Genomic DNA, 12,905 nt, shown 5'->3' with positions numbered 1-12,905 from the left:
TAGGTAGTTGTTAGCCAAAGTAGACCTAGGTTGTAGACTAGGTACCTAATAGGGCGCCACCAGGAGCAAATCGATTGGCCCCTGGCTGCGGCCGGCGGGGTGAACTTGTCTCTGACGAGGCGCCCCGTGAAGCCCACCTTCAACCCGTACGAATACCTAAGCTCGTCGTCTCGTGCGTGGCCCATGCCCTGCTGCTGCGGCCCCATCTGCCATGGTTTGAACACTGAAAGACTCTCCCGTGTCGAATCAGCAAAAGCCCAGCTCTCGCCGAGCTGTTTGACCTTGGTTCCAAGCCCCTTGATTGTTTTGCACCGCACGCACACGAATATACCGACATCGCCTTATGTGCCATGCGCAGACAATCATCTTACGGTCAGTCGTCCGAGCTAGCGGCCAGTCCGATCTGCACCCAGCGGGAGCGGCTACCTCTCTGACAGCAAACCTTGAGCCAAAGAGGGAGGGTGGGAAACGTGGGCGGGAGGCTGGCGGTCGCCGAGCACTGTGTGGCTAGGTAGGTACCTAGGTAGGTACCTAGTGACAGTGCCCTGCATGGAGGCAATTACAGAGGTAAGTATGCAGTACTGTCCACTACCGCCAAGCGAGGGAACCGCCGATGAGCTGGAAAACAGCCTATGCACGTGCAACAGCCCTCTGCATTCCTCGGCCATCATCCCAGCCGGTGACTAATAGGTACCTACATACCTACGCCGTTAGGCAGACACGGACAATATGATTTGGCCAACAGTCTCATATTTAGGGGGGGAGAGACGATGCCAGAGCTTTCTGTTTTGCTGGTCCAGTTGAAGTTTGTCCCTAATTACCAAATCCGCCGACTCTCCAAAAGCCCAGATACGACTTTTATTCGTACATTCAGAGGCACCTAGGTACCTAGCTATCTACCTACAGTACCTACCTTGGTACCTAAGTAGAGCTGCTTTGGCGCTATCGCCCCACTTCGGCCGGCACCAAAGTACCTACACTGGGGACTGCCGACGCCCACGGCGCTTCGGGGCGAGTGCGGTGGGGCCGATCCGGTGGTCAGCACCCGAGTCAGGGCTTTTCGTTCTTGCTGCAGACCGCCTTACCGTGCATCGAGAACAGTCGTCTCTAATTTTCCCAGAAACCTTAGGCGAATCGTCTGAAACCTTCTCGTAGTCATTCACACGCAGCGCATCTTCGATGTGTCACGGTCGCAAGAAATACACGCCATCCTCACCTCGACGGCTGTGGCTTTACCCACGCCTGCACCAGCTGCCAGTCCGCAAGCTCCCTTGTCCGTCTCGGACATCGCCGCCATCGTCATCGGCTCCTGCGGCGAAAGAAATGGTTCGGCTGTCGCTCTTCCGCCGGGTCCCACGTTGGCTTCGGTTGATTATCGACGGGCTTTGGTGTACCTATCCTCCTAGAAACCCGTCTTCACGTTTGTCTCCGTTCCGGCCTGGTCCGGATCCAAGCCCCGTTGATTGGTGGATCTCCTGATTTCCACTTCCCGTAGACCGGCTCCTCCCCGAGTCCTCAGTCTTCGTCACGTTCGCTGGCACTCGAAACGGACTCTAAAACCAGGTGCTATGTAGTCGCCTACCTGCTTAACGGTGGCCTGTAGATGGGCAAGCTGGCGAGATATCATCAGGGCACGCCGAGCCTCCGCATCTCCTCGGACTGATAGCCAGTCGACGTGTGATCCCCCCCTAACGCCGGTGCTGGGCCATGATGCGATATGCCGTGCCCGTACTACCGTTTTACGAGATCAAAATGCTAGCTATTATCGTGGGCCTATGGTGCGAGGCTGCTCGTAATCAGTCAGTCGCTACCCTGACAAGCAACGTGGTCGAAACAAACATCATCACGAATGCATGGCCCGAAGCCATGGTTGCTTTCAATTCTACCATGCATGCTGAAGTCGTACAGAGAGACCTGTCAAGTCACATTTGTACACCAATGAATACACTGCACACTCTTCCGCAACGCCGCGTGACCCTCCTGTACGGGAGTTGCTTTCGCGTATGCAACTCGAGCCAAGGCCTGGATAGTACCCTGCAGACAAGTCATTGGGGTTCCCAGGGCGAATAGCAAGGCCGCGCGTGGTCCAAGCCCAATCATGCTCGCATCTTGGCCTTCTGTATTGGGGATAATGGCGTGATTCGGTTGTTGAACTTGTTCTCTTCAACTTGACATGAATCAGAGGGACATCTTGCATTCTTGTAACAGCCATCGCAGTTGCAGTTGCAAGTAGAGGAATGGGTATTTCACCAGCAGTGCTATGTTATACAATACTGTGTCGCCGAACGTTGGCAGATTTTGGACTTAAATCCCGAGCCAAAACAACCCCTTAAGAAAACCCCGTTCCCTCTTACCCAAGGCCAGGCACGCCAGCCGGCTTTGGTATTTCATTTCTCATACTCGTTATTCATATTCCTGCAAAAGAGAGCCTGGGGCGCAACTCGCCCGACATCAATCTCTCAACGCAATTGCTGAAGAATCGCTCCATCACTTGAACGGCTCCATGTTTGTGAAAAGTGACAGCGTACCGCCCTCCGCTTTCACTCTCGGGAGATGGCCGGGGTTGCCGTCTCGAACCGGGTTGGCGCCAGTCATGTCCATTGGCCGAACGTACGAGTGCCGGGGTTTCGGTCCGAACAGCCAACGAGACCTTGTATTATCCGCCAACCAGGCGTCTCCTACTCGTAGGCAAATCATCAGCCCTCCTCCAGATGGCGCAACCCCGGATTTTTTTCTGTACCCGGGATGTTTCTGTCATCCGCCATCCAGCACGCACTCTGTTGCTGCTGCGACCGTCCGCCTGCTTCCCCAGACCTAGAGCGCCCAGCCCCGCATGAGCGGGAGGGAGGCCGAGAGTCGTCGTCAGGGGTAATCAACGACTCTAGCCTCTCTTGCGTTGTTTGCGCGTTTTTGCACTTGAATGCAGGGTTGCTTGCTGGCATGGATTTAGAACAACAGATCGGCTACCTCCAGAGCCAGTGTCAGCAACTGGGGTGAAGGACTTTTGGCGGGCCTACAAGTTGTCCTCTTTGATGGTGGGTCGGCTAGCTTCCCAGAACCGTTGTGCAAGCCGTATAGGCACCGGACTGTGATGGCTTTCATCCGCTCAGGTATGCCCTCCTTCTCACTTCGGCCTCTTTGATAATCTCTGCTGCTAGGCTCAGGCTAGGGGCCAGGGTCGAATATCGCTCAATCTCCATCACAACGTCATTGATAATCTGGTCGATAGTTTCCCGATGAGGTACGAGTGTGAGGAGGATGCTGCTGAGAGAGGGAGACATGGTTGCACCCATGACTAGTAGCGTCTGCGACACGATAGAGAGGGCCCCTTGCCACAGATAGGGCATGTGGCCCGCATGACTGCGGTGTATTAGCAGGCGGCAGCTGCGCCATGGCAGTGAGACTTACTGTTGAGAAATGTGCTCCAATTGCCGGATGGAGGCTTCCAGGCACTTGTGGCAACTGTCGCGTACCGCAGGGTCCAGGACTGCCTGTTCGTTGTCCAATACGGCCAAGATGTACGGGCGATAGATGATTGTACGGCAAGCAAAGAACCGCAGGCGCAGCACCGTCTGCACCGGGTCGGTGAGCAGGTTGCGGGTGAAGGGGAACTGCAGCGGCATGGGCAGACTCTCATACCATTGCGTCAGCTGAAAGTCGAGTTCCGCCACCACAGGCTCCAGGCTGGTGGTGGAAGCCATTGAGTCTTTCGAGTAGATCAGCTGGCTGACTCTGTTGAGAAGCCGCCGCAAGGCAATCTCAGCCAAGAAGTACCAGAGATCGTCACGGCCAATCGCTTCCTGTTCCTCACCCTCGAAACCGCCAGGCAGGCCGACGTTCTCTTCGAACTGGACAACGCCCGAGTGTGGCAAATCCAGCTCGGCCAGCAGGTCGCTCTCAAACAGCAACGAGTTCCAGTAGATCCGCTCCGTCAGCTCTCGTTGGTTTGGCGGTACCCTATTGGGTGACATGAGTAGGAGCTGCAACTTGGTGCTCGTAGTGCAGAGGAGGTTCCAGGCCTCGAGCGGCCGCACGAGATAGAACAGATAGGCCGAAGCCAGCAAATGACACTGGGCCGCCAGAACGTTGTTGGACGTCATCATGCCTGGCAAAAGCGCCCACGCGGCGGTGAAGTACTGCAAGCCGGGAGCATCTTCCCCAGGGACGATCCTCGAGATGCTGCCTCTCAAACTCGCTTGGCCCAGGGCCAGCACCAGCAGGACGATGCAGCTTTCCGCGCCCTCGCGGAACCCGTTGGAGAGAGCCGTTCGATAATGGCTCCTCCAGGTGTAGGGGTTGACGCAGGCGTACCATACGTTCACCCGCTCGAAGTAGGCTTCGATGTAGGCGGTCGTGTTCGATAGGTCAACGCACGGTGTCTTTGTGAGCGAGTGCAGAGGCTCGCGCGCCATTTCGAGCTGGAGCAGAACCTGCGGATCATAAGGCCGGGAGACGAGATCGCGGATGAGAGGCCACTGCAGTAAGTGGAGAGCGGCGTTGGTGTGCATCTTGGGCATGGTCGAGATGTTGGTCGGGTTGTTCCAAGTGCCCAGGCCACCGTTGGGGATGACGGAGACGATGTTCCCGGAACCCGAGACTCCCATTATGCTCTCTCCGTTGAGCCCCGACCCATTGCTCATGGAGGGCGACTCTTGGTTGATGGCGATGCCGTTGCCCTGCCCTGCAACCATGTTCATCTGCAGCAGGCTTTCAATGCGGTTCAGACGCTCCAGGATCAACTTGTCCCCAGCGTCGAGCTTGATGCCAGGCTCTCTGTAGACACACTCGGCGCCCAGCTCGGTGCAGAGCTTACACTTAGGCTTGGTTCCATCGCAGCGGGACTTGCGGGACCGGCACACTTCGCACTGCCGGTAGTTAGCACGACGGACAGATAGACAACCGACTGCCGGCTTCACATACTGCAATTGTAGCCCTCCTCCGGGGGTAATCGATGCCGGCGTCCGTGTTCCGCCTCTTGAGCGGGTTGGAACCTTCGTCGCTGGGCGCCTTGTTCATGCCATTGGTCAGAGCCTCTGGGCGGTTCTCGGACGACTGAGACATATTCCGCGCTTTTTGTGCCGAGCCGAGAATCCCATCTCTGCTGAAACTTGGTGTTCTTTGTGTCTTGAGCGATGCAGGCGACTTCAAAGGGTGTATGCCGTTGGTCATTGAAGGCGAGAGCACCTCAATGTTGAACGTCTCGCGCGACGGTACAGAAAAGGGCCTCCCAGCGTTGCCCGTGGCCGAGCAGGGAGAGTCACCCGTCGACGACGGGGACATGGCCTGCGTCTGGAGACGAAAGAGCTGCGTGGACGACGTGGTGGGCGAGTGTTGATGCGCTGCGACAACGCAGCACAAGACAGATGGTGGAGTGGTGCGACGGGTGAAGCCTGGACAACGACGGAACCGGCAGTGGTGGCGAGCTGCTTAATAGCTGCGATAACGAGGTGCGATGCGATGCGACTAGACTCCGTTCCGATGGGGCGTCAGGCCACTCTCGAAGCTATCGAGGCACCGTTTCACTAATGACTTTGAAAGCGGATGAGGGGGAGCGGCAGGACAGCGAGGTGAGATGAATGGATGCACGGCAGTGGAGCAGTTATTATGGGAAAAGCGCTGATGAGGGAAGAGGAAAATGCGGAGGTCTCCATCCATATACGGGGGTTGTTGGTGCTGCTCGGAAGCCGAGTAGGCAACCCTGTTTGGGGGGGGGACGGCAGCGCTCGCCGTGCAGAGGGACGGAAATGTACCTTAGTCGCTACTCTCGCCATCAGTGCAACAGGGAAGCTCTAGGTTCGTCCCCTCTGCCCCGGACCCCAACTTTGAGTCGTCGGAGCCGTTGGAACAGATTGATGACAGACACGCAGTCCCCATCCCCACCAGAGCAGATACAGGTAGGGTCAGGCTGGGCCATTCAGAACCAATGGTTGCAACGGGCATTGGACGAAACGGGGATGGAGGAGGACGAGATGGGGTATCGGGGTAAACGGGCCCACGCTAGAGGCTGCAGGCCATGTCACTTTTCAATCCGTCATCCAGACCGAGAGGGCCTGGGATAGGGAACGTGGTGCCTGGCGCGCGGAAATCCACGTTATGCGTGTGTGTGTGTGTGTGTGTGTGTGTGTGGATGCCCTGCCCGTAGCTTAGCGGCGAGTTCAAGAGCTGCCGCACAGTACTTTTGCTTGGTGATTGGTTCTGTTCCTTCCCAAGGCCCGTCGCGCAGGGCGGCGGTGGTGATGGTGGTGGTTTGGAGGTTTGCGTTTGCCTGCGATGGTGGAGTTGGTCGGGACGCGGAAGAAGTCAAAGTCAGGGTCAGAGGGGTTTGCATTGCGGAGGATCGTACATTTGTTGAATTGGAGGGGTTGGAAGTGATGCCGTCAGGAAGCTGCATCTCGACTGACTAGCACCGGCTACTCTACTTTGAACCGCAAATTGCTGGCCGTCCAGTTGATCTTTGTCTGGGATGATGGCCCTTGTGTGTGCCGTGCCGTACCGCTCAATGCAATCTCATGGGGACTGCGGTACGGTTACAAGGCCTCAATCCCCAAAAAGCCCCGAATCATGCCGTTCTTGGTACGGATCGACTTTGCCCATCTGGGGGAGGGCCTCCCCCAACTGCCCAGGGCTGGCAGGCGAAACGTGGGGAGAGGAGAAGGCAGGTCTGTTGGAGCTGGGGGACACCTGCCCACTTGCCACCAATAGTAAGTTGGGTTCCATGTTATTAATTCACCTCGGCTCTGCATGGGTTTCTGGGAGTAAGACACTGGAATAAGACCAGTAAAGAGATATAGGCACAGGCGTCGACGATGGACCAGCCCACGGGCTGAAGAAAGAGGACAGGCAAAGAAAGTAACGAATGACATGTTCTGCAGAATGGCATTGTATGGTGAAGACGAGTTTGGCGCCACAAAAGGTACCACAGTAATCATCAAAGGCAATAATACATACGTTATGCCCAAGTATGGTCCATGTGCGTATCCTTGGGCTCGGTGTGATGTGACGGGGATGGGTCAACGACCGCTCGAACCACTCGGGCACCATCGTTGATCCCATGTTACCTACCTTATCTGATTCCTTCTCGGTCTTGTGTGATCTAGAAATGGATCGGGGACACCAGGTAGAAAAGACAGGCTCTCCACCTGGCACACCTAGGCGATACATGACGAGGTGACATGAGTTGGGGGAAAGCTGGCTGGCTTTGTGAGTGAGATCGTTCGGGCAAAAAGACAGGAAACTCCCGGTAAGGTGAAAAAGGGACAAAAAAGGGACCGTCAAAACCACAGTAATTATATCGACTGGATGCCTGTCTAGGTACATAGTATAGGCATATTCGAGTTTCGGTCCAAACACCACCAGCCAATAGTCGATCGTCTACTACTCAAACCAAGCATCTCCCGAGCCAGCCCTTGAACTGACCAAGTTTTTTCGACCGGGACCAAACGGCGACTGTCGGCTGTCGATTACAAGCAGGTAACCAGTTTGTGTATTCCTGGTACAAGGAAGGAGGAGGAGGAGGGTTCCAAAGCATCTGCTTGGGGACGTGAAGCTCGACATTGGCAACTACCTGTGGCAGTTTTCCGTCCTACCCGCACGACACCGATCCTCAACGGGCCGACTCCAGGGAGATTGTCCCCATGAACGTGGTAACCCTGTCGAATGCGTGTGTTGTTTTACCCACAGGACGTCCTTCGGACTTCCAACTGCTGGGACGTTGATGAAGAGAGGGGAAGAATCGGCCCCTCGCCGACTTCATTTCGATCCCGCCGTTTAGCTCGCCAGCGATTTGTCAAGACCCAGCCGAGTGGCCAGGTCCAATCTAGCAATCTAGGTAGGCTGCCGGCAGAAATGGTTCCAGCAACTGTGCCATTATCGCATGGCTGTAACATATTACGACTAGCAGCAACAGGACCGTCGCTTCAAAGGGACGGGAAGATCCACGGCGGGTGGGTCTGCCAAGATGCCTGGTCACCGGGACATGGTCGAGACCGACAGAAGGTAAATTAACTACCCTCCTCCAAGATAAGAAGACGGGGGGGGGGCTTTATTGTTGCCGACCGCGTGCAGAAAATGTATCACTGCCGGCCCTCATCTCTGCTGGCAGCCAACGATGTAGTCGGCTCGACTTCTTCCTGTTCTGTTGAGCATCATTGTTCCCCGCGAATCCGGGGTGCGGACGGGGGGTGGGCGTTCCCTGACACCCCGCAGCGACGTCTCCCCACACCGTCACTTCTCGACAAGTCGTCTCTGAGATTCCATTCGATACCAGACTATGATGTTTAATCGCTCGCTGCAGGTGGACGACCCGGGAAGGAGAAAGCCTGCTCTCTGCCGTGTCCGAGGACCTCCTCCCAGCGCGACAACTTGGGTGAGTCAAGTCCGGTTTGCAGGCTAGGATCCAGGATTCAGAGTGCCATCGAGCCAAGGTTTTGCCATCGGGGTTTGTTTCGGCGACGAGAGCGCTGCGTGGGCGAGCCTTGGTCGGCGAGCAGTCTACCTTGCATGGCTGGGCTCCGCCGTGTGTCTGAACAGTGTCCCAAGAGCCGCATGTCGCCCGACTACCCTCATCAGAGTCAAACTTGGCTGGATTCTAAGAGTGAGGACGGCACGTAGGTAATATCACAGCCGGCACTTGAAAGGTGTGACGCCGACGACTGTGGCATCAACGCTGGCTATCCCTGGTCTCGTCTGTTTGTGCAATGGCGGTCTCGCAGACTCGTACGAACCCTTGTAATTACCTAATCTCGTCTCTTTATAAGCAGCTTCACGTGGGTGTACCTACCTACCTAACTACCTGTCTAACCAGGTAGGAGGTGCGCAGCAGTTGTCGCCACCAATGACATGGGCTGGCCTGCGGGACCGATGCCTTTTATTGCGGCCGCATAAGCGAACGGTGAGATCTGGGATGGCAGCGTCTGCACCATAAATTGCATCAAGGGAGGTTCTTTAAAGTCAGTCAGGGCATGTCACGTAGTGTACTGTAGGTATACAGGTGTCATTGGCCCGGTGCGAGTGCGAGCCGAAGGTCAATTGTTATTGTGGCCAGCGACTCGCGCAGTCACTTCCCGAGCTCCCGAGCTTGTTGGAACTCTATTCGTCTGCATGTATACTTATGTATATATAGTTATATATATATATATATATTTAAGATTCTAGCGCTGTAGGCACTGTAGCAAAAACCGACGGCCCATGTGGTTTAATTAGTAATTAATTATTCGCCAAAGATGACGGCTGTGACCTCGCCCTCGACCTTGCTACTCGCAATGATGTCGACCAGCTTGCCTGAAGTGGCGTTGCGGCTGATGATGACGACGCGGCTGTCCGATTGCAGACCGACGGCGACGAGGTCGCCGGCCTTGTTGACGGAGAACTGCCGGGGTATGCGGCCACCCGCGGGAAAGGTTTGCAGCAGCGTGAGCGCGCCGGTCTGCTCGTTGATGCTGAAGCTGTTGAGAGAGTCGGAGGGGATTTGCACGCCACCGCTCCCGGTGTCAGGGTTACTGATGGTGAAGGCCGAGTCGTTGCGCGAAGAGACGGTCAGGAACTTGCCGTCGGGCTGCATATGTTAGTGTGAATCGGCAACAAAAGTGTCGGGACTCACTGAAATCCAAATCTCGGCACCGCTAGCTCCGGCAGGTGCGTTAGCACCCTCGCCAAAGGTAGAACCCGAGTACACCTCGGTGAACCCGAGAGTCTTGTTCTCGCGGTAGGTGACGTCGTAGGCGGTGATGGAGTTGGAAAGCTCGCTGATAAGGTACAGGTACGTCTTGCCCTCCGGAGTGACGAGGAACTCGACGTGGCGAGGTCCGCTGCCGGGGGCGGCCGTGAGAGAGTCGACGACGACGAGGTTGGCGCCGTCAACAGCAAACACGCGTACGAGGTCGGCGCCCAGGTCCGGCACCAGGACGAACTGGCCCTTGGGATCGAGGAACACCTCGTGGGGGTGCGGGGCGTCCTGGCGCGACGGGTTCGGGCCCGGCGCAGACATGTTGAAAGTCTCGGACTTGATCGCCGTGAGGGCGGCTGGGTTGGAAATGTCGAACCAGCTCACGGAAGAGCCACCGCTTCTTTGGGTCAGCAAATATCCGCAGCCAAGCTTAAAGACAGACGTACTATTGGGCGACAGCCAGGCCCTGGCCTCTGTCACTATAGACAACGGCGCTGACGGGGCCGCTGATGGTTTCCGTCTTGGCCAATTGCTGGAGCACACCGTTGGGGCCGGTGGTGAAGGACGAGACGGTGCCAACATTGGTGGTCAGCCCCTCATCCGTGCAGTAAAGCCGGGAGTTGACTGGGTCGAGGGTCAGCCAGGACGGGCTGGGAGCGCAGCCGTCGGACGACGAGATGGGAAGCAGGGTAGACTGCGTGGCGTGGTTGGCGCACAGGGTGAAATTGAGCGTGGTGATGGCGCCGCTGTATGACGACGCATAGAGCAGGGTAGCCGCGGCCGGGGCCGACAGCAATAGCGGCAGAAGTCCCGAAGGGGCGAACAAGTCTCGCATCATGGCGGGCAGAGGCAGGATGACGGCGCTCGCGAATGAGTGGCGCTGCCGTGGGCAGAAGAGGCACAGAATCAGTGCGGGTACGAGGCACAGAACGAGTGTGAGGGTGAAAAGTACAGACGTTAGACGATGGGACGACAAGAAAAGGGGATGTTGTTGGCGTCTTGGACAGCGAGGCCGGCCCATGGTGGGCAGCAGTGAAAACCAGGGGCAAGACGGGGTAGTCTGAATGACTACGTAGTATTTCAACAACGGCTCGTCGATCGGCCCTTGGTCCTGTCTCGGAAGCTCACAGAAGTGGTTTGTGTGGGCTCGAAACAGGGACCAGTGTTTCCTATTCGGGACTCCCTCGACACTCTTCCGTGCTTTCTGGTAAGCGAGCTTAATCCGGGCTCGCTCTGCACGGGACAGTGCTTCCGCGACGGCAGCAGCCTCACGAGCTGGCGGACGGGTGGTCAGAGTTCTGTGTGAGTAGGGGGGGTATGGTGTGGACATATTCACAAAAGGTACGTATGTTAAAGCCTGACTCGAAGCGGGCAAAGCAGACCCATTGTGCCCACGGAGGGGCCTCGCGGTTATGGTAGCCAAATGCCGTGCTCAGTCTTGGCATGGCCCTCGGGTTGAGTGCCGCCCGAAGTCCGTCGATGTGCTTCCCCTCTTCGTCGTCGTAGACGACGCCGACGACCGTACAGAGGATGGGAAATTCGAGCCGCAATGACAGGCCAGCACCCGTTCGTCTCATGCCACCACCGTTCCCGCAACAAGACTTGGTTCAGGTGGAGTAGCGTGTACTGTGTCCAATGCGGAGAATGCGGAGAAGAGAAGAGAGGGGAAAGACTGGAGGACTGGAAGACTGGGAAGAGTGTGAGGGGAAGGGAGATGTCGACGAATCAGCGTAGCCCGTTGATCGTGAGAGTGGTCCCCTCTGCCGCGAAGTGGATATGCCCTTGTCTTCGTCTGTTGTCGAGATGCGCCGTGGGGAATTGCCAAATATCCCAATTTGAGTTAATCTATCCGGCCCCCAATGAGACCGTAAACCCGACTGAAATTTGTGGCCTTTCAGGCACGGCGCGGTGCCGTCGACGGGGGTTTCCTCGGGCGGTAGTCAAAGTCCGGCGTGTTACAACTCTGACACACGCTCTGGGCGCATTGTCCAACTTTCCCTCATCTGCCCATGCCGCACAGCAGCCTGTTTCAAGAATACAGGTTGGCATCAACGTCGGCGGTAGTTGCGCCCGAGCAAGACGACTCGCTTCCGGATGGGTCCATATCACGGGAAACAGACAGCTTGTCGTTGTAGCAATCAAATGCCGCACCTCCTCTTCTGCTATTCGACCGCTCTCCACGAAGGCGTCTGGCTGGGTGCTGACGGGAGTCAAGTGACGCCGTGCATTGCAACACAGTTGGGGAGGCTTGCTAGCGAATCATTCGCATGGGGGATTCGGCTGGAATGGGGGGCATGCACTATGGGCGGCCATGTACCGGCAGTCTTCTCCGCATCGGTGGTGTCCTGCAGCCGTTGCCCGTTACGGCGTCTCTCCGTCTGATTGTGCTATGCCGATCGACGTGTGGAAGCTTCTTCTTGCTGCAGGCCTCGTTGGCTACAGCTTCCGACCTGCCATGCGGCGGTGAGACCACAGCATGTGGGCGACACGTTTGATGAGATGCTCTGAACAACCCATCGGCGTCTGTACCTGGATATGCACCCTAATCAAGTGGGCCTGAGGAAAAACCGGCATCGTGGTTGGTCGCACCGCAGACGGCAGACTTGCTATGCAATCTTCTCACCGGTTGCTACACTTCACACAGGGCAACTATGCAGTTGAGCACTCCGCGAATCTGCAACCCAAACCACAGGCCCAAGACCCGAGTTTCGTTACCACAGGGCAATCTTTGGACCGCCACGAATGGCGGCGACTGGAGCCAGCTTACGACGGTCAACGCTATATCCCCTGTGCGGCTTCATATATATGCGGGGGACGTAGCATCCAATCAACCTCTCTACCCAACCAGAGCCCCATCTCGTTCTTGCTTAAAGGCTAAAGTCGAGACCAATCGAATCTGCGAGCAAGGGTCATCTTGTGGATAGTTCTGCACGACTCACCTCAAGACTGAGGACAACAGGAACTTGGAGCCGTCCTTCCGTGCCGCGTCTCGTGGGGCCTCGGTAGCTGTTTGTTAAGGTTGTCATTCTGTCTATCATTTCTGTATGGCGTGTAAATCGCTGCAGTGCGGTATGTTATTCCTCCAGGCTAACTCACGGACGCCATGCCAATACTGTTCCGTCCTCAGCACCATTCCTTGATTGGAGGCAACGGGGTCGCTGTTCGGGTCAAAGAATTCCGACACCAATCCATCCACCTCGGTGCTGTTAGCACTCTGCCGCGTTCCAAAGCGTTTCCCACT

General features: G+C 56.6%; 3 protein-coding genes across 3 annotated transcripts; 1 reads left to right on the top strand and 2 right to left on the bottom strand.

Annotated features, from left to right (window-relative positions):
• Positions 1-2,958: 2,958 nt before the first annotated feature.
• Positions 2,959-5,428, bottom strand: LY79DRAFT_60953 (uncharacterized protein). Its single transcript, XM_060561926.1, has 3 exons — positions 4,921-5,428; positions 3,409-4,865; positions 2,959-3,360 (listed from the first exon to the last, which is right to left on the bottom strand). Exons 1-3 carry the CDS (start codon positions 5,278-5,280, stop codon positions 3,099-3,101), a joined length of 2,079 nt encoding a protein of 692 aa, XP_060417196.1. The 5' UTR covers positions 5,281-5,428; the 3' UTR covers positions 2,959-3,098.
• Positions 5,429-9,208: 3,780 nt separating this feature from the next.
• Positions 9,209-10,502, bottom strand: LY79DRAFT_577348 (Lactonase, 7-bladed beta-propeller-domain-containing protein; the record flags this gene model as incomplete). Its single annotated transcript, XM_060559873.1, has 3 exons — positions 9,209-9,553; positions 9,599-10,061; positions 10,111-10,502. 3 exons carry the CDS (start codon positions 10,500-10,502, stop codon positions 9,209-9,211), a joined length of 1,200 nt encoding a protein of 399 aa, XP_060417195.1.
• Positions 10,503-10,816: 314 nt separating this feature from the next.
• Positions 10,817-12,099, top strand: LY79DRAFT_60917 (uncharacterized protein). The gene has a single exon (XM_060561922.1). It carries the CDS (start codon positions 11,214-11,216, stop codon positions 11,880-11,882), a length of 669 nt encoding a protein of 222 aa, XP_060417194.1. The 5' UTR covers positions 10,817-11,213; the 3' UTR covers positions 11,883-12,099.
• Positions 12,100-12,905: the final 806 nt, after the last annotated feature.

This window comes from Colletotrichum navitas (assembly GCF_030913465.1).
Source record: "Colletotrichum navitas strain CBS 125086 chromosome Unknown LY79scaffold_12, whole genome shotgun sequence".
Taxonomy (NCBI): Eukaryota; Fungi; Ascomycota; class Sordariomycetes; order Glomerellales; family Glomerellaceae; genus Colletotrichum; species Colletotrichum navitas.
This window is presented reverse-complemented; position numbering and strand designations above follow the sequence as displayed.